This window comes from Podarcis muralis, chromosome 1 (genome assembly GCF_964188315.1).
Source record: "Podarcis muralis chromosome 1, rPodMur119.hap1.1, whole genome shotgun sequence".
Classification (NCBI taxonomy): Eukaryota; Metazoa; Chordata; class Lepidosauria; order Squamata; family Lacertidae; genus Podarcis; species Podarcis muralis.
In genome coordinates, this window is record NC_135655.1 from 134,482,208 (window position 1) to 134,508,049 (window position 25,842).

General features: G+C 42.5%; 1 protein-coding gene across 1 annotated transcript in view; it reads right to left on the reverse strand.

Annotated features, from left to right (window-relative positions):
- SPAG16 (sperm associated antigen 16) overlaps nt 1-25,842 on the reverse strand; it is a 409,743-nt gene that overhangs the window by 85,835 nt on the left and 298,066 nt on the right. The window contains exon 15 of the mRNA XM_028704644.2: nt 24,909-25,035. Coding sequence (XP_028560477.2) covers nt 24,909-25,035 — 127 coding nt within the window. The remainder of the gene's footprint in view (nt 1-24,908; nt 25,036-25,842) is intronic.

Consider the following 25,842-nt stretch of genomic DNA (forward strand, 5'->3'; position numbering starts at 1 on the left):
AGAGAAATGTTTTCACCTGCCCCCCCCCCCCAGGCATATAATAAAAAGAAGGTGCCAGTTGAACCTCGATGGGGAGAGCATTCCACAGATGCTCCAAAGGCCCGTTCTCATGTTGCCACTCTCTGAACCTCTCATGGAGGAGGCACATGAATCTGGGCCTCAGGGTCCAGGTAGGTTCATATGAAGAGAGGCAGACCTTGAGGTATTGTGGTCCTGAACCATTTAAGGCTTTATATCTCAAAACCAGCACTTTAAATGGGGCCCTGAAACAAACTGGTAGCCAGTGCAGTTGGACCAAGATTGGTGTAAAGTGTCTTGCCCCAGTGAGCAACCCAGCCACTGAATTATGCACTAGCAAGATGTTCCCACTCTCTAGGCAAGTAACCAAAGGTGGACAACAACAACAACAACATTTATACCCCACCCATCTGGCTGGGTTTTCCCAGCCACTCTGGGCGGCTTACAGCATATATAAAACATAGTAAAATATCACACCCCTTATACATACATACATACATACATACATGTGTGTGTGTGTGTGTGTGTGTGTGTGTGTGCATGCCCTGATATGTCAAGTTACCCTGATTCTCTACAAGACATCTGAAAGGTCTTTTAAGCCTTGAACTTTATTTCATGTGAAGTTTATAAACAAACAAACTAACATCTCCACAATGTATTTTGGTTTTTGGCACTACTGGAGTAAGCATAGATCATGAATCTTAACAGCTTGATACATTTAATCTACTAGGCCCACTTTGCTAATTAGAATGCACACTTGCGGCATCTTATGTGACAAACTTGGTGAAATATGGCTTCCTTGGCAGGGTATATTCAATATTCAATTATTTTCCTGTTAATAATTTATTTGGTATAATAAAGAGAGTATTGTAAATAAACACTGCCCCAAGCTTCGGTGTGGACTCACAGAACATGGAAAGTTAAAATGAAGGGTGTTTTAGCTAATCCTTTTGAAATATTGGAAATGGTTCTGCACATACCCAGACATAACTACCATTGGAAGGAAGCAAACTGAAAATATGCTTGGAAACTATGGCTGGAGCTGGCAAGTAGATCCTAGGTTTTTTATGTGGAGGGAACACCAGTGGACTGTCCCAGCTAGGGAATGCCATGAGTGTCTGTTTTATATTGTTTTTGTTTAATTTTAATATATCTGCTGGGGTTTTATGTTTTTTTGCTGTTTTTATTGTACATCTCCTTTTGATGATTGTGTAGAAGGCAGATATCATCATCATCATTTATATACCACCTTTTATCAAATGATCCCAGGACAGTGGGATCACTAAAAACACATACAGTGGTACCTTGGGTTAAGAACTTAATTTGTTCTGGAGGTCTGTTCTTAACCTGAAACTGTTCTTAACCTGAAGCACCACGTTAGCTAATGGGGCCTCCCGCTGCCGCCGCGTGATTTCTGTTCTCATCCTGAAGCAAAGTTCTTAACCCAAGGTACTATTTCTGGGTTAGCGGAGTCTGTAACCTGAAGCGTATGTAACCTGAGGTACCACTGTATTACAGAGCATAATAATATGAACATAATAAAAAAGTATAATAGATAGCATAATAAAACAACAACAACCCCCTCCAGTTTAACAGACCATATATGATTTAATAGCCAAAGGCCTTGGTAAAGAAGAATGTTTTTGCCTGGTGTCTAAGATGTAGCAATGGTGCCAGGTGAGCCTCCCTAGGGAGAGCATTCCACAGAGGGGGAGCCATCACAGAAAAGGCCCATTCTCATCTTGCCACTCTCTGAACCTCTCAGGGATTGAGACACAAAGAAGGGTCTCGGATGACAAGCCCAGGGTCCAGGTCGGTTCGTATGGGGAGAGGCAGTCCTTAAGGTATTGAGGTCCTGAGTCGTGTAAGGCTTTATAGGTCAACACCACCACTTTGAACTGGGCCTGGAAATGAATTGGCATTATATGTTCAAACCGCCTTGTTCTGGTGAATAATCTGACCACTGAATTGCACCAGCTGAAGTTTCCGCACTGTCTTCAGAGGCAGTCCCACGTACAATGCATTTTAGTAATCCAACTTAGAGCTTAGCCCTATCCAGATAGGGGCATGGCAGGGCCACCAGCTGAAGCTGACAGAAGGCACTCCACGCCACCGAGGCCACCTGGGCCTCAAGCTACAGTAGTGGATCCGGGAGCATCCCCAAGCTGCGTACCTGCTCCTTAAGAAGGAGTGTAGCCCCCTCAAGAAACATCTGCTCAGTACACTGGAGACTGTCTTCACATGCAAGGAAAGTCCCTAACTCATCTTGGGTTTGAGACCCATCAGCTATCCTCACCTGGTCTCGCAGGCCAGTGGAAGCCACTGTCACATGCTGACAGCTTCTGGAAGCCACAGGTGAGAGCTGAGTACAGGATGGGGACCAAAGGTGGAGCAACAACCCCAGAAGGAGCATGACGTGTCCCCTACCAGAGGCACTATGTCTCCCCTCCCCTCCCCCCCATATACTCTAGTCTAGGAGAATAGTACCTGCCATAATATGGTTAATACCGAGGCACCCAAACATTTCTGTTATTATACACCCTTACAAAATCTTCTGCAGTCTTTTATCCCATCTGACAAACAGCATGACTGTTTTTATTTGGGACAGGGGTGGTGAAGACAGAAAATATATTTTCTTATCTGTGCATTTGAGATTGGTTTCACTCAGTCCCTTGTACCAATGAGTACAAGGGTTTCCAAGGAGTTCACTGACTCATGCAGCCTCCCACTTGGGCCATGAAGGTCTCCATGAATTAATAATTCATTTTTAGCAGAGGGCACACAGGAGCTTTCACCTGAAGAGATGTGTAACAAGATGCCTTATTTGCATTTAAATCTCTACAAGTAGATGGTCAAAGCAGACCCAGCTTGAAGAATTGAATGTAATGGAACAGACTCAGGAACTGGTTGTAGAATAATATAGAAAGTTTCACTTAAGCACAAATACTGCTGGCTTGCAAGAGAACCTGAAACAGGGAAAATGAGCACAATCTAAGTCTTTTTCAAGCATTAGAGGAACCAGGCCAAAGCAACACGTGAAATTCAAGAATTGAGGTAAAGCCCATGGGGAGGGCAAATGTGTGAGTGGGGAGCCTACTTCTACATCTATATGCTCCTCGTGTAATGCAGAATCCTGGAAAAGCAGGTTTCTACATTGATGTGGTGAGCATCCCTAAGTGAGAAGCAGGCCCCTCTCTTCAGACAGCTGCCCTACAACTGACGAAGGGCAATGTGGGGTGGGGTGGGGGTGGATGCATATCTCTACCGTTAACCCCAACTCCTGGATGCCTGAAGAGGGCTACAGTCACAGTGAAACACTTCCAGGTTCAGAGGTATCAATGGAAGAGTCCAGCATATATGTAAGTGGATCCATGTATTCAACACAACTTTAACAGTGGAGAGAGGGGAACAGAGGGGGGGAAGCCAACCAACAAAGTGAGAACAATGAGAAACCAAAAACCTGGAGAGGAACAGAAGACGAAACACACGCACAATAAAAGGTGAAAAGAAAGGCAAAAGTCAAACACACATGAATAGAAAGCAAAAAAAGACAGAACTCTAGAGCTTAGGTCAGGCCCAGCCTACTCTGACCTTGGGAAGGGCAGGTACGAAAGGCAGGATGGCTCCTTCACCTGGAGAGGAGGCAGAACTCTGCTTAATCTGCCCAGCAGCAGGTGCCATTCAGTATGTTAGAAATGCCTTCTAGCATTATTTGGCAAACCGTGCCAGATAATAAACCATGCCACCGACAACTGGGAAACACTGGCCTGCAAGTGCTCCAATTTGGAGACCAAAGGTGTCACGGGCTTTGAAGACACTCGAACTCAGGACACAAGGGAGAAACGTGCTAAGAGGAAGGCATGCTTGGCAAACCCTCACCGTGATCAACTCCTGGCCGGAAACCTATGTCCCACTGTGGAAGGATGTGTGGATCCAGAATTGGCCTCCACAGTCACTTACGAATCCACTGTTAAAATTGTGTTTATGGAAGATGATCTTACTCGGCTACGAGTGATCGCCAAAGAAGAAAAAGAAGAAGATACCAGAAACTTCATGGTAACTGAACAGTCAAAGATGTGATAGATCACTAGTCCTTCTAAATTAAATACAATTTGATTTTCTGGCACCCGCCTAAGCACATGCTAACTGTATACCTTTTATGACAATTGCTTGTAGGAGGATTGTTTGCCTCTGCTCCTGAAAAAGGCAAGTGATGATACATGGGTGTAGCCAGGATTTTTGTGGAGGGAGGGTTAGGCTTTTGTTGGGCAGCAGGCTTTTGTTGGGGGAGCAGAACCTCAGATTTGTATTGATTTGTATTGATTTTGATTTAGGGGAGCAGCTGCCCCCTGCCCCCTTAGCTATGCCCATGGGATGATAGCAACCTATTTTAATGTGAAATGTAGCAAATAATCATTAGAATCATAGAATCATAGAATCATAGAGTTGGAAGAGACCACAAGGGCCATCGAGTCCAACCCCCTGCCAAGCAGGAAACACCATCAGAGCACTCCTGACATATGGTTGTCAAGCCTCTGCTTAAAGACCTCCAAAGAAGGAGACTCCACCACACTCCTTGGCAGCAAATTCCACTGTCGAACAGCTCTTACTGTCAGGAAGTTCTTCCTAATGTTTAGGTGGAATCTTCTTTCTTGTAGTTTGGATCCATTGCTCCGTGTCCGCTTCTCTGGAGCAGCAGAAAACAGCCTTTCTCCCTCCTCTATGTGACATCCTTTTATATATTTGAACATGGCTATCATATCACCCCTTAACCTCCTCTTCTCCAGGCTAAACATGCCCAGCTCCCTTAGCCGTTCCTCATAAGGCATCATTTCCAGGCCTTTGACCATTTTGGTTGCCCTCCTCTGGACACGTTCCAGTTTGTCAGTGTCCTTCTTGAACTGTGGTGCCCAGAACTGGACACAGTACTCCAGGTGAGGTCTGACCAGAGCAGAATACAGTGGCACTATTACTTCCCTTGATCTAGATGCTATACTCCTATTGATGAGGCCCAGAATTGCATTGGCTTTTTTAGCTGCCATACTCCTATTGATGAGGCCCAGAATTGCATTGGCTTTTTTAGCTGCCGCGTCACACTGTTGGCTCATGTCAAGTTTGTGGTCAACCAAGACTCCTAGATCCTTTTCACATGTACTGCTCTCAAGCCAGGTGTCACCCATCTTGTATTTGTGCCTCTCATTTTTTTTGCCCAAGTGCAATACTTTACATTTCTCCCTGTTAAAATTCATCTTGTTTGTTTTGGCCCAGTTCTCTAATCTGTCAAGGTCGTTTTGAAGTGTGATCCTATCCTCTGGGGTGTTAGCCACCCCTCCCAGTTTGGTGTCATCTGCAAATTTGATCAGGATGCCCTTGAGTCCATCATCCAAGTCGTTGATAAAGATGTTGAATAAGACCGGGCCCAAGACAGAACCCTGTGGCACCCCACTAGTCACTCTTCTCCAGGATGAAGAGGAACCATTGATGAGCACCCTTTGGGTTCGGTCAGTCAGCCAGTTACAAATCCACTGAGTGGTAGCATAGTCAAGACCGCATTTTACCAGCTTCTTTACAAGAATATCATGGGGCACCTTGTCAAATGCCTTGCTGAAATCAAGGTAGGCTACATCCACTGCGTTCCCTTCATCTACCAGGCTTGTAATTCTGTCAAAAAACGAGATCAGGTTAGTCTGACATGACTTATTTTTCAGAAATCCATGCTGACTATTGGTGATCACAGCATTCCTTTCTAGGTGCTCACAGACTGTTTGCTTAATGATCTGCTCCAGAATCTTCCCTGGTATTGATGTCAGACTGACTGGGCGGTAATTATTTGGGTCCTCTCTTTTCCCCTTTTTGAAAATAGGGACAACATTTGCCCTCCTCCAGTCTGCCGGGACTTCGCCTGTTCTCCAGGAATTCTCAAAGATGACTGCCAGTGGTTCTGAAATCACATCTGCCAGTTCTTTTAATACTCTTGGATGCAGTTCATCTGGCCCTGGAGACTTGAATACATCTAGACTAGCCAAGTATTCTTGTACTATCTCCTTAGTTATTCTGGGCTGTGTTTCCTCTGCTGAATCATTTGCTCCAAATTCTTCAGGTCGGGCATTGTTTTCTTTATCGGAGAAGACTGAGGCAAAGAAGGCATTGAGGAGTTCAGCCCTTTCTGTGTCCCCTGTTTGCATTTCGCCATCTTCTCCTCTGAGTGACCCCACGGTTTCTTTGTTCTTCCTTTTGCTACGAACATACCCATAAAAGCCTTTTTTGTTGCTTTTAACCTCTCTAGCAAGCGTGAGTTCATTTTGTGCTTTAGCTTTTCTGACTTTGTGTCTACACGTGCTGGCTATTTGTTTGAATTCCTCTTTGGTGGTTTCCCCCCTTTTCCATTTTTTGTACACATCCTTTTTTAATCTTAACTCAGTTAAAAGTTCTTTAGATAGCCACCCTGGCTTCTTTAGGCACCTTCCATGTTTCCGTCTCATTGGTATTGCCTGAAGTTGTGCTTTTACTATCTCCCTCTTAACAAACTCCCAGCCATCTTGAACTCCCTTTCCTTTTAGTATTACTGTCCATGGGATCTCACCCAGCACTTCCCTAAGCTTTATGAAGTCGGCTTTCTTAAAGTCGAGAAATTGAGTCCTAGTATGCTTGGCTGCTCCTTTCCGCTGTATAGTAAACTTCAGAAGAGCATGATCACTCGCGCCTAATGATCCTTCCACTTCTACCCCACTAACCAGGTCATCAACATTGGTTAGGACCAGATCTAAAATGGCTGTTCCTCTTGTTGCTTCTCCCACTTTCTGGACAATGAAGTTGTCTGCAAGGGCAGTGAGGAATCTGTTTGACCTTATGCTCTTGGCTGAGTTTGACATCCAACAAATATCCGGGTAATTGAAGTCCCCCATTACTACTATCTCCCTTCCTTTTGCATGCTTGGCCATCTGTTCCAGGAAGGCATCATCTATGTCCTCCGTTTGGCTTGGGGATCTATAGTAAACTCCCACAATGAGGTCACTGTTATTCTTCTCTCCCTTAATTTTGACCCAAATGCTCTCACTTTGGCTTTGAGGTTCTAAATCTTGGATCTCTTCACAGGTATACACATCCCTGACATATAACGCCACTCCTCCTCCTTTCTTGTCTGGTCTGTTTCTTTGAAATAGATTGTATCCCTCCATTATTACATTCCAATCGTGGGATTTATCCCACCAGGTTTCAGTGATTCCTATTATGTCATATTTAGTTTGCTGTACCAGGAGCTCAAGCTCATCTTGTTTATTTCCCATGCTTTGCGCATTAGTGTACAGACATTGAAGTCCATTAATCATTCCCCCGTGTCTCTTATTTAAGGATTTTCTCCTCCCACCACTAGGTCTGCATGCTCTTTGCTCCATTCGGTCTATGACATTTGGATGATCATCTTCATCAATTGATAGACTCCTACCTTCAGGAGCACTGTCTCCCTCCCCCACATTAGTCAGTTTAAAGCCCTCCTGATGAGGTTTCTGAGATTTTTTGCAAAAACATTCCTCCCAACCGTTGTGAGGTGCAGCCCATCGCTTGCCAGAAGTCCATCTTCAAGAAACTGCATTCCGTGATCTAAGAATCCAAACCGTTCCTGTTTGCACCATTTGCGAAGCCAGTTGTTCACTTCCACTATTTTTCCCTCTCTCCCTGGGCCACGTCGTTCAACTGGGAGGACAGATGAGATGACAATTTGTGCATTTAATTGCTTCAATTTCCTGCCCAGAGCCTCGTAATCTCTTTTGATCTTCTGGAGGCTATTGCTTGCAGTGTCATTGGTTCCCACATGAACCAAGAGGAAGGGGTATTTGTCAGTGGGTTTTATGATTCCTTGCAGTCGTTCAGTTACATCTTGGATCTTAGCCCCGGGGAGACAGCACACTTCCCGAGACATCTTGTCAGGCCCACAGATCACTGCTTCTGTTCCCCTCAGTAGGGAATCCCCTATCACCACTACACCCCTCCTCTTAGGTCTGGTCGGGGTTCTTCTGTGAGCTGTCGGTTCCAAGGTCGCCTGGACATTCCCAGAGGACTGCCTTTGCTCCTCGTCTTCATATACCTGATCGACTGTAATGAGGGAGAGATCCTCAAATGGAGTCTGCTCTTCGTCTTCCATGCTAGGGGAAAGGACCTCAAAGCGATTGCATATTTCTAAACAATCAGAGCGAACCCTGGGCCTCCTACTTCTTTGAGTCACGTTTCTCCATATATCTGGCTCCTGTGTTGGTGAACTAGCCACCTTCTCAGGGGAGTCCCCTGTCTCTTCCTTGGTGGAGACGGTGTGCTCTGTTGCTTCCAAGAAGAGTTCCAGCTCTCTAATTCTTTGGAGCGTAGCTACACGTTCCTCCAGTTGCTGGACTTTGTCTTTTAAGAGGGCAATCAACATGCAATTGCTGCAGGTAAAGCTGCCTGCAACCTTTGGCAAGATGGCAAACATTGCGCAGGAACCACAGGCGACTGCAGCTGTTCCCTCACCCTCCATCTTGGGTACGTGTCGTTGGGGGTGACTACAGTGGTCCTCTATCATAAAAAGTGTGGAGACAGGACAAATAAATCCCTCCCAAAAAAACCTAGGTCTCCCCCAACAAATGTTTGAGACTAGCTCCCCTAAATCTAAAATATGGATCAAGCTGCGCTAAAGCTCTGATAAGCCTTACTGAAAAGTGGAGTACTTATTAAATCAAAAGTGCACAGCATCAATGGATTTAACAGCTGATGAGAGGGAAAGCTTATAAAGATTTTTAGCAATCCATTTATTTGTCAACGTGTGCACATTAAGCAGCCGTGTTTCAGCACTTGCCCTATTCCTTACTTGCCTTGCTGCCTCCTATCAATGCTCAGACTTTTAAATTCCCCCGTTTGCATTTTAATTGGCTCTGGGAATAAGCAGCTAGAATAAGGAAAAGTAGTGACATTAATGTAATGCTCTGAAATCCCATGACATATAACAGGCATGTAACCAACTCCCAATAATCAGGGCAGGCAGTTGTTCTGATGGTCTCGAGTCTGAGATGTCAGAATCCAAACATTTTTATCTTAAGAATGGCAACTCCAGATCTACTGCGTTGTGCGTCTCTTGTATGCTCTTCTGCCCACTGCACTGCTCTCTATTCCAGCTGTCTTGTTAAAATGGAAAACTTAAGCCTTGTAAACACCAAGGAATTTGGCAACTGCAAGCTAAGCTTTTTTTATTTTTGTCTGCAAGAAAGTGCTCCTACTACTCCTAACAAATAAACTCCACAGCAATGGGGGAAATATTTTCTGGACTGAGGGCTGTATTCCCCACCCTCTAAGAACCATAAGCTAATGATAAGCAGGCTCCAAACAAGCCTCAGTATGTCGACTCTGCCCTCACTCTCCATGAGCACAGCCAAGTGCGCGGCAGGGAATGTAGCTGCTGCCCCTAAATCAAGTAAATAAATAAAAATACTTAACGAACAGACCAATCATGTTGCAGATAGCTACGTCCACGTCTCTCTCACACACATAAAAGAACACCACACACAGAGAGAGACACAGATTCTCACTCATGCCCACCCAACAATTAAGCTTGGAGGGGAGCATGGCAGGTTTTCTCAAACCCAACTGTTGTGCGTGCAAGGGGTGATCTTCATGGACATTAGTAATGAAAATAGCCTTCACTGGTGCCATTGGCAAGCTATTTTCAAACCTCTTTGCAGCACGCAGTAGTTTTCAGAGTGCCTTCACTTTGGCATTTAGCACTACTCCACTGGGTAAGAGCAATGCTAGGGTGAGGGATGGGTGTTTTCTGGAGAGAATTCTTATTCTGGGGAAAAGGGTTAATCACCTCTCCCCCACCTGCCGATGCTCCTCTGCAAGTGCCCTACACCTCAGCCTTTTGAGAGTGGCAGTCTTTGGTCTTTAAAATTTCAGTGGCAAGGCATCTCTCGCCTTCTGTTCTGCTCAATTCACTATGTTATAGTTGCAAAGCCCTGCAGCAGCAGCCTGTAGTGTCGGCGCCCAATGCAACAGAACCGACTGCACTGCCCAAGCCCACCTCTGCTTTTGAACACCATGTCTGCCTTGTGATTGTATAGTTCTGCTCTTAAGTCACATAAGCAATCTTACTGGATCCTTGCAGAAGTGATCTACCGGTAATTATCTGAACACACACATTTGGGTCTACTTTTTTAAAAAAACAGAAAAAAAATATGGTTTTCATTGCAATTCTCTGCAGATCTGCTCTAAGTAAGGTTAACTGAATTCAATGAAACTTACTCCCAGGTAGAAAAACGAAGACAGCATGACCAAAAAAGACGAGATATTGGGTTCTACATGTTTCTCACCGTAACCATAATGCATATTCAGTAATTTTCACCCTCACAATCCATTTTATGGAACACTAGAAATATAGATATCTGAACTGAAGATTGGCCTTTAAAAGAAGAGCATTTACATGTCCAGTATTCAAAACAGTGTCAGTAAAATCCTCAGTCCAATAGGCAACTGCATCATTTTGAGTCTGAAAATCATAAACGCTCTGGAACATATAATGATAACCTCCACTGACATGATGAATAAGATGCATTCAGTTTTAAATGGCTTTTGTGATTTTGCTCCTGTGAGCTGCATACTACATGAAATACTGTGTGTCCTGGAGTACATGGAAGCAAGCTCTCCCATTATTATTCAACATTAGCTCCATTTGCTGATTCGATGACTAAAGGCCAATCGGCCAGATGCAAATTCCCCTTTCTGATGTTAATCTAACAAGCAGAAAAGCCAAGGGCCTGTCATTCAACACCCAAAAGCCTGTATGAATCAGGAGAATCATTTTATGAAGTACTGTGTGAGGCTGAGCTGGATGCAGTAATTATCTGAAGGAAGTACTCAGTTTTGTAAGGGAACATTTGCATGAAGAAAGAAAGAAAATGATCTTATTTTAAAGGACAAGATTAATCTTCAGATGGATATTCAGCATTTTGCCCATCAGAAGGGTTCCAAGACAGCATTGAGAATTCTGGACCTCTCCCAAATTCAAACTTAGGAAAATGATGAGTTGCATATAGGTTAGGAGTGCTATTGACATCAGTAGGAAACTGAAGGAAAATTTACTACACAATCCTATGCATGTCTTCTGAGAAGGAAGCCAGAGTTCAATACAGTTCACTTCCAAGTAGGCATATATACAAAGGACACATATTATGCATTCCAAATAATATGAAAACTGATATCTGGGAAACATAAAATAAATTATAGCCATTTACATCCAGAAATTTGTAACTAGCAGAGTTCAAGCTTTGTTGGTCATATTCTGAGTAACAGAAGCAGAAGTTCAGTGCAAATCTTCTAAATTCTATGCTCAAAATAAATTGGAGATATAATTAAAATTATGTAAACAACAATATGCAGACAAATACACTGATTACATTTAAGCTTACAAAAGATTTTACTCAATTTTAGGTATCCTCTCTAGGGGAAAAAACCCAGTTAATTTTTGGTTTGCAATTATAATCTAAGTTCTTAGCAGATAGTCCTTTTATTTTTCTCATGTTTATTTGTTCTCATTAAACATAGAAAAATGAAATCAAAATATTGTTATGAGTTTGTGGATGCCAGACACCGATGGTCCTAGCAAATGCTAAAAGTTAATCAAGCCAGGCTAGCTTCCTGATGAGGTAATCACCTGGGTGATAGGCTGTTAAGAGAGCCAAGGAAAGGGGGCTCTGTGTCAGATGGTAAATGGATGGGGCCCTCCTCCAGCTCTCAGACAGAAGGACAAAGCCTGAGTTGCAGAGCAGGGTTCACTGTGATGTGAGCTAGATGTAAAACAGCAAGCTGGGGAAAGACATAGAGAGAGCGCAATGGCTGATCTCATTTGGGGATGCTGATGCTGTGAGCCCCTCCACTGTAGACTCAGGTTGCATATATGTGTAACTAAACCATATATCATAAAGACACGCTGGGTAAGCGCCTGGAACCCCTGGAATCTTGCATTGCTCAGAGATTTGGGTGGCGTGCAACAATAGGTAAACAAAACATTTAAAACATATGGTACTTCTGCAGTACCTTTTAAAGAGATGGTGTAAGTCCAGTCTATTAGCTCCCTTGCGGCAACATGGGAGGGCATAAAAATATAAATTTTTAATCCATGCACATTGATGATCACCAGAGATCAGTGATCTCTACCAGATACTCAGGTCGGTGGGCAGAGGTGGCAATTTCAAGGACATGGGAGTGGGCCTCATTTGCTGGCATTTTAAATTTTTCTTCCTCCCCCACCTCCCCCTATCCTGTCCTGGGCTGAGCCATTACTGGATGTGGCAGGCATACCACCGAGCAGGGGCAGCATATGTTCAGCCCTATAGGACTGATATGTGAGCACTCTGTAAAAACTGAAAACTAAAAAGGAACCAACCTGTAATACTAAGCATGCAGGGACATAAATGTGAAAATGTAATATCAAGGGAGGACTATGATTTACAGTTGTCTTATTACCACGACCGAGAGAATATAAAAATCCTAACCCATTCAGAGGCAACATGAAAGCATATATTTCATCAGTTTAAGATGAGATAAAAATTCTAATTAAATGCAGAAGAAAGCATTCCTGATATTATTAATGAGGTGCTAGTAACTTTCATTATTATTAACCATTTATGTAGTTCTGAGCCAGGTAATTTATATTTGTTATCTCATTCAGCATGGAGATATGACAGAATTACTCCTGTTTATTATATACATGGTTGGAATTGAGGCCCAACAATATATTTCATTAGTACTTGGCTTATCCACAAACTGCAAGCTCCAATACTTTATGCCTTCCTTACCTTGGTGACACTGGTACTATGAATCACACATCACCTAAATGGGCTATTCTCATAATTACTTTGACATATGGCCATTGCAGGGGGAGGCAAGCAGTCCCTGAGGATTTCCAGCCCTGGGATGTATGAGACCGGACAGTGTTCTCCATGTGCATCTGGTAACAGGCCACCAGCATGCACAGAATGCAACCCTTGAAGTGCTAGAAGGCACCCCAAACCGTGCCAAATAGGAGTGATGTTAAGCCATACTGAATAGCTATTAAACATATGAAATTGCCAGTACTGAATGAATTTAGACTTAGCACAACAATCATCTATGGAGGCAACTAGGGTTGCCAGGTCAGAAGCATTCCAGACCTTGAGGTTTCAGGGCCCAAACCTGAGATCAGGAGGTTCCATCTTCAATCCAGATTTTAGGTTGTACAACCCGGTTTTTCTTACATATGCTTCCCCCCACTTCAACCACTCCACTCTTTTCCATATCCAAAGTGATGTCTTATCCCCATTCCTAGGGTTCCCAACTGAATTTATCTTTGTGGGGGGAATAGGGGGAGCTGTCCTAGAGGCAAAAGGGGGGAAATGGTGGGATGCAATTGGGAACCAATCCAGGGTCTTCTTTCCATCTGCTTCCAAGGCAAACCCGACCTCATCTGGTTCCCCCCTGACATCATAGAATGGAAGGGAACACAAAGGTCATCTAGTCGAACCTCCGCAATGCAGGAATCTTTTGCCCAGCATGAGGCTCATGCTCTAGCAACCCAGCAGGCGCCCTGATCCAGTGCTGAAAATAAATGCCTCCCCCAGTTGAGTCTCCACCCCGTCTCTCAGCATTTCATATGCTCTGCCTGCTTCTGAAGCACCACACCTTGTTCCAGGCATGCATATATCTGCATAAACTCCTCCTCCTCTTGAGCCCAGCCTAGTTTTCTTTCTTTCTCTGTGTTCCCTTAAGGAGAGGTAAAACGCCTGGACAGTGGCGTAGCGTGGGTTGTCAGCACCCGGGGCAAGGCAAGTAATTTGCGCCCCCTAACCCGTGGATTTGCGCCCCCTAACCCGTGCATTTGCGCCCCCTAACCTGTGGATTTGCCCTAACCCCAGATGTTGCGCCCGGTGCGGCCGGCCCCCCCTGCACCCCCCACGCTACGCCACTGCGCCTGGAGAATCTATGCAATAATTTGCAGCTGGCTCCTGCTAGGTTGAAGCTTGCAAGCTGCACACAGAGCAGTCTTTTGGATTTAAAAAGTGTTCTTAAATATGCTTTCACCTACCTTGAAATTTGAGTCCTTTACCTACGTGCTAGAGGGGACCAGGCAAACCTGGATATCCCAGGTCAGACCTGGAGATCTGATAACTCTAAAGGCAACATAGTTGTACAGTACTGGTAAATGTGGATACAAAATCTTACTTGTAGTTCTTTCCATGCTCACCCAAAAAAACATTTCAATGCCTGACTTGGATTTAAACATAACCTCAATAGTAGTAGTATGGTGAGCTTTCCCAGACAACATAATATTCACAAATTAACAGAACACTTTCCAAGTTTTTCAATATATTGAAAGAATATTACTACAAAGGAAAGAATGGGGCTTCACCTAAAAAAGTGAACTCTTGACAGACGTTTTTGTGTGCTTGTTTTCTGAAAGAAATATGATGAAAACTAATGGGTATCATTCCCTGGGCTAGATGCAAAGCAGCAAATGAAAACAAACGTCCACCATCTGAACTTGAGGCCCTCATTATTGATTCTAAGGAATTTCATTCTTCACACTGATTTTTGAAAAAAAAAAAACATTTTCAAAAGGCTTTATCTACTGACTCTTTAAAAGAGTTTGGTTTGTTTGCATCAGAAAATGTTATTTTAAGAGGGGATAGGTGGTGGGTGAAAGGGAACTAAATTCAGGCTGAAGGAACACTGATCATTCAAAGACTTATGGTAGAAACACAATTATTAGCGTTGTGAAATTATGAAACAGCTTCTCAGAATAATTACGGCCAATATAGTGATTTGCTGCTATGTGTTTTTAAAGGATTGCATGATTTTATGCATTTTATCTGTTTACTTTGCAAATTGCCCTGTGGCTTCTACAAAGGGTGGTAAATAAATCATCTAAATGAAATAAATAATCATACAGAGCCTTATGAGTGCGGAAGTTCTGAAGGGGATCAGAAAAAGTGAGTAAGAGATGAGGATGAGACGGAAAGCCAAGAGTTTTTGTGAAAAGATGAACTATTTTAATACAATTTGATTTCATTCTTACATAAGGAAAACAATGGCTTTAAAACCAATACAACATACAGTTTCTTCCCCAGTTTTCTGACAGCTCACTAGCTTCTAAATTTTAGTTCCCTCATGAACCCTACTCTGCAATCCTCAGGTGAGTGCACCTGATCCCATATTTCTTCCATGGGATCTCCTTCTCCATCCAGATTCTATGCCCTGGTTCTGTTCACCAGCCTGTTTGACTTCCTGCTTTGCTCCAGATGTTGTCAGACCACTGGACCAACATGACCATTGATCATGCTGGTTAAGACTATGTGAGCTGGACTCCAACAACATCTGTAGGACCACTGGTTACCCCTCCCTGTTCTGTCTCAGTGTGAACTAATTGGGAGTAGCAGTCAAAAAGACTTGCGAATCACATCTGTATAAAGGAGATTCCAATTAAACATCAAGAAGAACTTTCTGGCTTGTAAGGGCTGTTCAACAGTGGAATAGACTCCTTTGAAAGGTGGTGGACTCTCCTTCACTGGAGATTTTTAAGCAGAGGTTGGATGGCCACCTGTCATGGATGCTTTTGTTGGTATTCCTTCATTGCAGGGGGTTGGACTGGATAACCCTTGGACTTGGAGTCTGTTCCAACTTTATGATTCGATGATACTATTATCTCCCTTTCAATAAAGCAAGTTTCTGAACCACAGGGCTTGTGCACTATACTTTGGAATTAGACAGCAACACTTTTAAATCCAGAGCTGGAGTATATCGCCTTCCTCCTTTTGGGGGGTTATGTGTTGGAGTAATGGGAAGAACTCTAACTCAGTAAGGGAAGGGCTGTGGAGGTTTCCATGGCAGTGGGAAGGGGCTTTGGGGGTCAGATCTCTGTCTCTGAGGGTGGAACTCTGGTTCTGCCCTTTGGGAGGGACTTCTGAACCATCCTGTGGCCCTTGGGACACTCTTCTGGGGACCAGGGTACTGCAGCCTTAGTTTTCCCATGAGGGTTGTATTACAAATAGTTTTTTTTAATCTCAGACACAGAGGAAAATGGTGATTTCAAACAATGGCAGAAGTTTGAGTACAGCAAGCCAAGGGTGACAATGAGAGGAAAATAGATATTTTAAACAACATCAGAGATCTGAGTAGAGCAAGCAGAGGAGGGAACACTACACACTTAACTGGGCAGCCCAGGACCTGCATACACACTGCCCGGGCGTGCGCTCTGGGGAGGTCACTTCGGTGCTGTTAACACAACAATGTGACTTCACTCCACAGAAGGGCACTCCACTGTCTCTTGAAACAGACGGATGCCAACAACATACATATATTATATGCCAATAACTGCATTCCAACAATTCAGAGAAGTGAAAAATCCAATCTGCGGATTATTCTGGGAGTTAAGGATCCATCACTGAAATCTGAAAAGATCAGATTTGTCAAGCAGCCCCAGGAAAGTTATTCTCAACTGCACAGCTTTCTGCCCTTAAACAATGCCACAATGTTGTACATGCCACTAGTTCCTCTCTCAAAGTTCCTTAAGAAATTCCAGTTTAGTGAGACAGAGGAATCCATGGCACCTCCTCCTGCCTAGCCACCAGCATGGCTTGACTATTCCACACACTTCCCATCAAGTCACTTCTTGTAGTGAGGTAGACTTGCATCCCTGTTGCCATAGCAATGGTTTGAGCATGCCTCTTCCTCATGGCAGACAACTGACATTTCCCCAACACCTCCTGCCTGGCTTCAACATGAGTCGACTAATCTACATACTGTCTTGTTCTGCTGGCTTCCAAGCAAAGCAGGAGGAGGAACGGAAGGGGCTCCATAAGGGCTCCCTTCCTTCCCTCCTCCCACTGGGAAACCAGCAGAACAAGAGACGCTGCACAGCTCTCCCTCTTGCTCTGCTGGCTTCAGTGATAGCTGCGCAGCTTGCTCTGGCCTTTCCCCTTACTTTTTATTAGGAAAAAAGTGTGTCTTATGGAGTAAAAAATACGGTACTTATCACCCTATCAGAAGAGACACTACCACACACACATGTGAATCAATCTTAAGTGTTCTTCATATTTTGTATAAGCATAAATGAGATATCAGCTATAATTTATTTACTCCGGCACTAATTTTGTTGGGGAATCTTCCATGAAAAAGCCTTTAAAATTGGAATGGAGGTTTAAATATATATTTTTAGATTTTTATTACTTATTAAATTGATATCCCACCCTTCATTCCAAAGGAGCCCATATATATATTTTACATTCTTTTAAAGTTCATAGAAGCAGAAAATTCTGTCACTCATAGAATCAAAGGATTATGTCTCTTCACAGTTATATAGTTCACAACAGCAGTAATTCATGATAATTCACCTCTTTTTCTAATTGTGATACACCTCACACAATTACATTCAAATTCATCTCATTGTTTCCATGCCAAGAGAGCTTTCAAAAATATTAAGACAAAAGAGAAAAGTTAACTTCAAAGTCTTAGTGCAAAAGGGATTTCTCAAGGAATAAAATTACAATAACAAATTAACATTATTAAAAGAACATTTTCCACAGGGAGGGGAAAATATTGCATTAGAAATAGCATAGTATATAAACACAACCATGTTGCCCTTCAACAATTCCTCTTAACTTGCTAAAAAATAAAATCTGATGAACTCAAGGGAGACTCTTCTTCCCCTGTGGAATGTAAGCCCAGACAACCTATTCAATCCTCAATGATTAGAAACAGTCTTTTCTATATATTTTATGCTATTTTTTAACCATTCAGTATAAATTAATAAACTAACCTAGTATGGAGATGATGTGTGAAATCTGGAATATTAAGATGAGGTTCAGGGTGATGCCCTCAATAGGAGGACTGTTTTTTGTTCTCTTAAGGCATTGCTACATGCCCCCCCCCCAACCCCTCCTGACATGAGATACAAGGCAACAGATTCAGGACAGAAAAGAAAGGCAGTCCTTCTTTAAGAATGCGTAGTTAACCAAAATAATTGGCTGCCACAAAATGTAGTGATGAGCACTGCCTCAGATGACTTTAAAAGGGGATTAAACCAAGTAATACAGGATAGAGTCTGAAGGGGGGCAGAGGAGGCAGGAGGATGATCCAGGGGTAGGGGCCAGTGATTTGTGGGGTTCTGTGCCACCTGTGAAGCAGGGGAAAGAGTCTGGGTGGTCAGAGATGGAAGGAGAGGAGGTGGGGGGAAAGTACTGCAGCAGGAAGGCACAGAGGTGGAAGAAATGGTTCCAGAGAGTTAGGCCCTTAGAATCTCCTCAGTCCCCCCCCCCCACTGTGTCCAAGGACAAGGAGGGGCTTAAAGCAGCAGCAGCAGCTAGAGATGCTGTGCAAAACTCGCCAGTTGCTTGCATGCACCATGTCCGGAGGTGTGGCGCACTGTTGCTCCAACTGAGTCAGAGAACAGATCTGAAGAAGGAGCTGCATAGCTAGCTATTTATCAGGAGTAGTGCATGTGATTCTTACACCTTAGGAACCGATGCAATTGAGTGTTTTGCCAATAAAGAATTAAACTTCCAATTGTGGGTCCTCATTGAGGGGGCTAGGTGTGTTTGGGACATCTACGCATGGCTATTAGGCATTATAGGTAAACAGGTGCTCTCTGTTCAGAGGCAGAAAACCTCTGAATACAAGGTGCTGGTAAGCAAACAACTGCAGGCTGCTGTTGCCTTCATGTTCCACATGCTGGCTTCCTGACTGGCCATGCTTGGCTTTGGAAACAGGAAGCATGACTAGATGGATCTTGGTCTAATTTAGGAGGGCTCATCTGACGTTGTTAGGGTTTCCCTATTAATCTATTTTTTTAAAAAATATTTTATTGCAATTTTTTAAGTAGAGAAGTTCACCAAACATATAACAAACACAGCTATTATATATATATAAAAAAAGAAATAACAAATCACAACCTTTCATATATTTTTTCAAAATCTTCTGGACTTCCTCACGTCTCCCTTTCCTGCGTTCTCCGAATAAAAATTATGTTCCGCAATTTATTGCCTTATTTCAGATCTTATGTTCTAAATCTAATGTGTTATACCTCTGGCTTTAAATATTTCCATCAAATACTTAACTACTTAGTTTAGATATAACCTTAGTTCAAATCTCATCTTTATGGTTCAACTTATTCTCATACATTTCTCATCTAGACTGCTGATGCCAAGTTCCTTCCCTTCATGCACTTTCTTAACATTCAAACAATTTATAAAGTCTTTGTAGGTAATCTTTCCCTATTAATCTAAATCAGTTTGACATATTCGTGATTTTTTTGTCAAGTGTTCCTGGACTACAACTCCCCTGAGCCCTAGGCACCAATGGTGGAAATTCTGCACTCAAAGTTCTGCACCTAAAGTAAGTCTAGTGCAGTAGCCTCATGTGTCCAAAGGGAGTGCAGATGGAAATATGAACTGATAGCTGCTAAGTTAAAGCTGTTGCCTTGTATCTCACTCCAGGGGATATATTGTTTGATCTTCATCATCCTAAGCATTTGGCAATTAGCATTATTTCCTTTTTAATATATAACCACTTGTCTTATGAGGTGTCTTCAACAGATGTAATATGCTTAAGTGTTGTTGTTATTAGTATTATTATCATCGGATGAATATTATCAGATTAATTTCACAATACAATATATTGTAAATCCCTTCTTTTATTGTATTATACTGCAGAAGGCAATTGATTTCTTTTTTTAATATAATGGAATAAAATCTACTCAGTGCACAGAAGCTGTCTAAGCTGTTGATCTTTTTTAAAAAAAAGCTTTCACGGAAGAAAGGATAAGATGACCTTCAAGGATCTATAGTGTCTGATTGTCTGCAGGAGTAAGCTAATCACAAGATGAAGCTCTTGAATCTAAGCCAGACTTTGAGATGAAACCATGTAGCTTTCAGCATGAAAGGAAGGAATTTTCATCAAATAATTGGAAATACATCCAAAGTGGGAATTTACTAATCACAGCCCTCCGTGAGCTAGGATGAATATAAATTCGAGAATGTATGGAGCTAAAATATTCACTAGAGGAGAAATGGAAATGAGAATGTGTTTTTGTAATTTCCCATACCTTCAGTTTTAAAATGCCTCTTTTTAGATTAAGTGTGATTTTAAAGCTTATTTAGAAAATAAGATAATTTAGTGTGTGATTTGTGGACTCAAAATTAGTTGTGACCAGACCCCCCCCCCCCAAGCAATGATCAAACCTTTCAGATTTCTTTAGTATCATATGGAGAAGTCAGAAACTGTGAGGATATTTCCAACACTTACATATTCAGGGCAAACTATTTTCCCATTGAGTTGATTTTGGCATAAATCCAGTGCAGCTGCAGCTGTTTCATCTCCTCAAAGGATACTGTTTAGCAGCAATCAAATATTGCCACAGTCGACTAAGGGCCTGCAACCAACATAATGTGCCATATATTGCCCTAAGAGGTACCCAGCCGCTTCTAAACCTTCGTTTTATGATGGACTCATGCAGTCTTGTGAGATGAAAACATTTAATTCCGCTGAATTGTGTCACAAAAGCTGGCTCCATTAAATAACTGTCCATCTTGCTGCACTCAGGGGAGGGAAGTGTTCCTTTTCTCACAAAGATAAAGAGAATATCAATGGGACTTATCTCTTCAAAGTACCGAAAAGCTCAAAGCAATTGCCTAAAGTTATTCACTGCTTTGAATCCAAAGATCCACTTGCAAAAGGAGAAGATACTTCCCACTTGAACTTGGGGAGAAATCAGTGATTTCCATTTCTCCCCCCACCCCATCCCAGTTCAGCCCCCTATACCACATCATGGCAGACTTTAGGGGTGGGCAGATTTCAGACTGGGTTGGTGCGTCCTGCCCCCCCCCCATCTGCCAGCACCTGCCCCAGGCATAAATGAGGCACGCTCTGACACTGCCTGCAAGGGCTTGGCCTCCTGTCAGCCTCCTGACACAGTTACTTCCCTGGATGTTTGCGGATAACAAACTGAATACCTAAAAACAAGAGTGAACTAGTCCTCATGGAATCTGTAAGGAACCACTCATCTATTCCCTGTGCTCTGGAACACAGGACAACATCCAGAAGGACTGCAGACCCCCTGAGGAAAAGCCCTTTCACATTGGAACAGATATTTTGCACTCTAGCTTCATTTCACTCTTTAATTCAAGTGTGTGTGTAGCGGGATGTTGTTGTTGTTGATTCAATTGGTATGCTGCCCTATACCCGTAGATCTCAGGGCAGTTACAACATAAAATCACAATAAAAACCCACAAAATACATAATAAAAGCACAAACAAATACAACCTAATGACCCTCCCTTCCACATTTTAAAAGGGCATCAGATGTCAACCAGCCCAAGCCCTGCTTAAAGTGGAACATTTGCCTGGTGCTTAAAGGTATATAATGAAGGCACCACTTGAGCCTTCCTGGGGAGAGCATTCCATAAACAGGGGGCCACTACAAAAAAAGCCCATTCTCATGTTGCCACCCTCTGGACCTCTTTTGGAGAAGGCATACAAAGAAGGCCTCAGAAGATGATCTCAGAGTCCAGGCTGGTTTATATGGGGAGAGGCAGTCCTTGGGGTATTGTCGTCCTGAGCTGTTTAAGGCTTTATACGTCAAAACCAGCACTATAAACTGGGCCCAGAAACTAATTGACAGCCAGTGCTGTCTGACCAGGATCGGTGTAATATGCTCAAACCGTCCTGCCATGAGCAACCTGGCCGCTGAATTCTGCACTAGCAGGATGTTCTCTCTCTCTAGGTGCTGCTTCAAATAAAGTGTGATTTTCAGTTTGGCACCATTGTTGTACCTACCCAGCCTTGTCCATGTCCTTGCCTTCTTTATCAATTTAACCCAGTAACTGCTGGTCCAGCCTACATGTTGTCTGTGTTTTGTAATAAATGACCAATTCAATTACTCTAAGCTCTCATTGCCTCATGGCCCCCCTTAGAGAGCCTTGTTGTTTCTAAGATGCACTGTGACTCTCAAAAGACCCTGATGCAGGCATAGGCAAACTCGGCCCTCCAGATGTCTTGGGACTACAACTCCCATCATCCCTAGCTAACAGGACCAGTGGTCAGGGATGATGGGAGTTGTAGTCCCAATACATCTGGAGGGCTGAGTTTGCCTATGCCTGTCCTAATGCATGTAGATGTGTAGCAGTGATACATAACATAGACAAGGACAAGTGGTAACAAGTGTGTAGCAGGCAGATATGTTTTCCCAGAACCTAATTTGAAAATGAAGATTATGTTCAAAGAATATTAACAAACCTGCTGTAATATTTCTCCCTATTGCTTGGGAGTTATGACTGCATTGTTTTAAACTGAACTTCATTCTTGGTCATTGACTCAAGCTTGCCATTCCTTCTTTGGCTTTTTACTGTAGTAACAGTTCTGGATTTTATCCAAATTATAGGATTGTTCTACCTATTTAAATTATCTAGATCTGACAAGATTTATTTTTTTCTACTGGAAAGTCCCCCACTTGGCTCAAAATAGTCTTTCAGAAGTGAGCAGTTGGTAGATGTGGATAGGAGATATATACTAGCTAGGGTGAAGTTTTAGTTTTCATTCTTAGCAAGGTTCAAAGACTGGCTCTTGGATTAAAAAAAATGTACCTCAAACTGTTACACACCCCAGAAATATTTGCTGAAATTAAACCAAGCTGAGGAAGAAGCACATGGCCAAGACAAAATACTCTGCACAGCTAGGACAGCAAAGTATCATCAGCCAGGAATAATGAGGACTTTGGCAGCCAAATATCCAGCAAGTTGCCAGAGCTGCCAGTGCACAGGGTTCTTGGCTGTGGAAATTCATACCAGCTTCTTAATTTGATCCCATTTAATATAATGTCCCTACAATGAGTTGGCCTGGAATATAGAGGGCAAGGAAAGCTCACCCCCTTGTGAAAAAAACACAGGAGATTGGCTTCTATTCCCTCCTTGATTTTGACCCCATGCTTCTTTGTTCTGACCCTGTTCAGGGTCACAGAATGTCATTACATTGAATAGGATTGGAATAAAGAGGTACATTAGTAAAATTCAGACTGCCTTACTGCACATGGGCCCACTCAACCGCTTTGATTGGCAGAATTGGCACTACAGCTGGTGCTGCATAATATCCATTCAGCATTTGTAGAAATTCAATCATTTAGTGTGGCAGCACCTACACTTTGGAACTTGCTGCCTATTGATACCTCACTCCTCATATTTTGCATGTACAGTGTCTTTTACTGTCCCACATAAGTAGATTATTGTTCCCATCTCTTTGGTCTGGCTTGGAAGTATTACCCCCAAACCTGAGTAATTTCTAGACTAATCCAATGAGAGTTTTGGAAAGCACACTTATCTCTACTTTGACAAATGTGGTTCACGTGTGCAAAAGGCTTCTGAGAACATTTTTTTAAAGGCGTATCAAGATAGCTTGTGCTGTCAACTCTAACACCATCTATCACCTGTTTTCAAGAATGGTAGGATGAATACAGGCTAGGAATGAGAACTATTGCCAAAGGTGCCAGTACCCCAAGCATTTTCATATGCAGCAGCCTTTCTTGCACATGAGTTTTGCCCTAACATATTTCTAGCTGAACTTGCAGATTCCTGCTTGGACAAGATCAGAGGCATTCTGAGAGACACACAAAGAAGGTTTGATAAAAACGACTGATATTCCAAAAGACAGGTCAGTGCGCATACATTCCTATGCGATGAATTTCTGCACCCTGAGTTTAAGCATACATTTACGTGGGGGGTGGGGAGTCTTAGAAATCGCAAAAAGTACCAATGGTCCCTATTTTATTACTCTAAATCCTCTATGTATTTGGAAAAAACACAAAGTAAAGCATATGTGCATTCCTGTCTGGGGTGTGTGCCTGTGTTTTATGCTGAGCAATTACTTAGCTTTTGGAATGAAGATTAATGTCCCACATAAAATACATTTATTCTATTTGTACCTTGGCTACTTTTTAAAATAAAAGGAAAGTCATTCACAATGCAGGTGACATATTGTTATAAATAGCTGAGGATGCAAAAGTGGTTGTGCTCTACATATATTTCATTTCCTTGTGAGTTGCAGACCATCTATTATGGTACAAAGTCAGCTGTAAGAGTAATAGTACTTATCAGTCGTGGCTTATGAATACTTGTATAAGTATTTTAATGGCAGAAAAGAGGAAAAGTATATATAAAAAACCCGTAAATAAAAGCTTTTTGTTTTCTGTTTAGGTTTAAGCAACTTTTAACACCACTAATTTAAATAATAGCAAGTATCTTTCAGACATATTACTTTTTTTGCTCACCTCTCAGGTCTGTTCTATGCATGCCACAGACTGGGGTGGTGAAATGGACTGCACCACTTTAGACTATAGGTACAGGACTTGATTTTAAAATGTTTGTCTACACTGAAATCTCCCTATAAATAGAAAGGAAAATATAGGGAGAAGGCTGGCCTAAAACTTTTCCTCCTGATATTGCCTATTTGCAAGAATTTTTTAATACTTTTTCTTAAATAAACACAATTTTAAAAACATTTTATGGTGGTCTTCATAAGTAGTATCTCCAACCTGTAGCCTAAGTGGTATAGTGCACTGCACCACCTCATTTTGATGCATGAACAATCTGAGCCATTATTAGGCAATGGCTGACACGAAAGGTGAGTGTTCAGTGAAGGCTAATTTGGGATTAAAGTTTCATGCATTTAAATGATGGTGCGATCTCTGAAAAAACCGAAATGTATGAACTCGGCTGAGGTACATGGGTAATATGCGAAAGAAACAGAAACCAGTGGAGCTAAGTTAATTCTTTTTCAGCATCAAATTATTTTGAAAGAAAAATAAATCAGGAAAAGAAAAACAGTCAAAGCCTCCAGTTTCATGGAGCATCTTACCAGATGGGTCAAAGGCCACTTGGTTGCCAGGATGTGGGCCTGCGTCAATTGACACCATTGGAACGCCTCTCCGAATGTCCCACAGTTTCAACACTCCGTAAGAGTCACAGGAAACAATGGTATCACCCTGGGAAAGATGAGGAAAACGTTAATTCTGGAAGCCATCGTAACACAACGTTAACTGTAAAACAAAGGAAGCCATATTAGCAACTAACATTTTTTCATGACCCCCTCCTTTACCTTAAGGATCTGCTTTAGGAAAGGCATATCCCGTATGTAATAGGAAAAATATATTTCACAGAAAAACCAAAAATCTGTATTTGGAGTTGAAATGGGGGGGGGGGGGGAGTTATTTGCACAAAAATGTTAACTGGAGATTGATTTGGAGGCATTTGACATAAACCAACAAGAATACATCTATACTATGTTACATTGATATTAAGATATGCAGGATTGCAGTGGACAATGTGCCTTTTGCACAAACATTTCGGTTTGATTCTTAAGATTCTCTTTCATGACTACCATAGCTGGTTGCCCAAGGCCAAAGCAGAAAGTGAGAGGGTGGGTTCTCTCAACATTATCTCTGTGCTTCCTCTGACTCTCTGAGAAGCTGAGAATATTATATCTTCATAGCCTTGCCCTGCTGAATCTTATAGGAGGTCCTTCAAACTACACCCATTCTCTGTTCTATCCCATCTTCATACTCCCAAGTAGACCCTTGCTCCCAAGCAGGTTTTAGCCTTGGCTGGGAAATTATTTTGGTTTGCAACAATGGTAGCATTGTGTTCCCTTAGTCCTACTGCTGCTTCCATGATTTCCCATTTGCCTTGTCCCCTCATAAATCTCTTCTACAGCTTCCTTAAAACAATGAACTTGGACATGAAACAAGGTGAAAACTTTTCAGTGAGCTAGAACAAAAGGCTACAAAATAAAT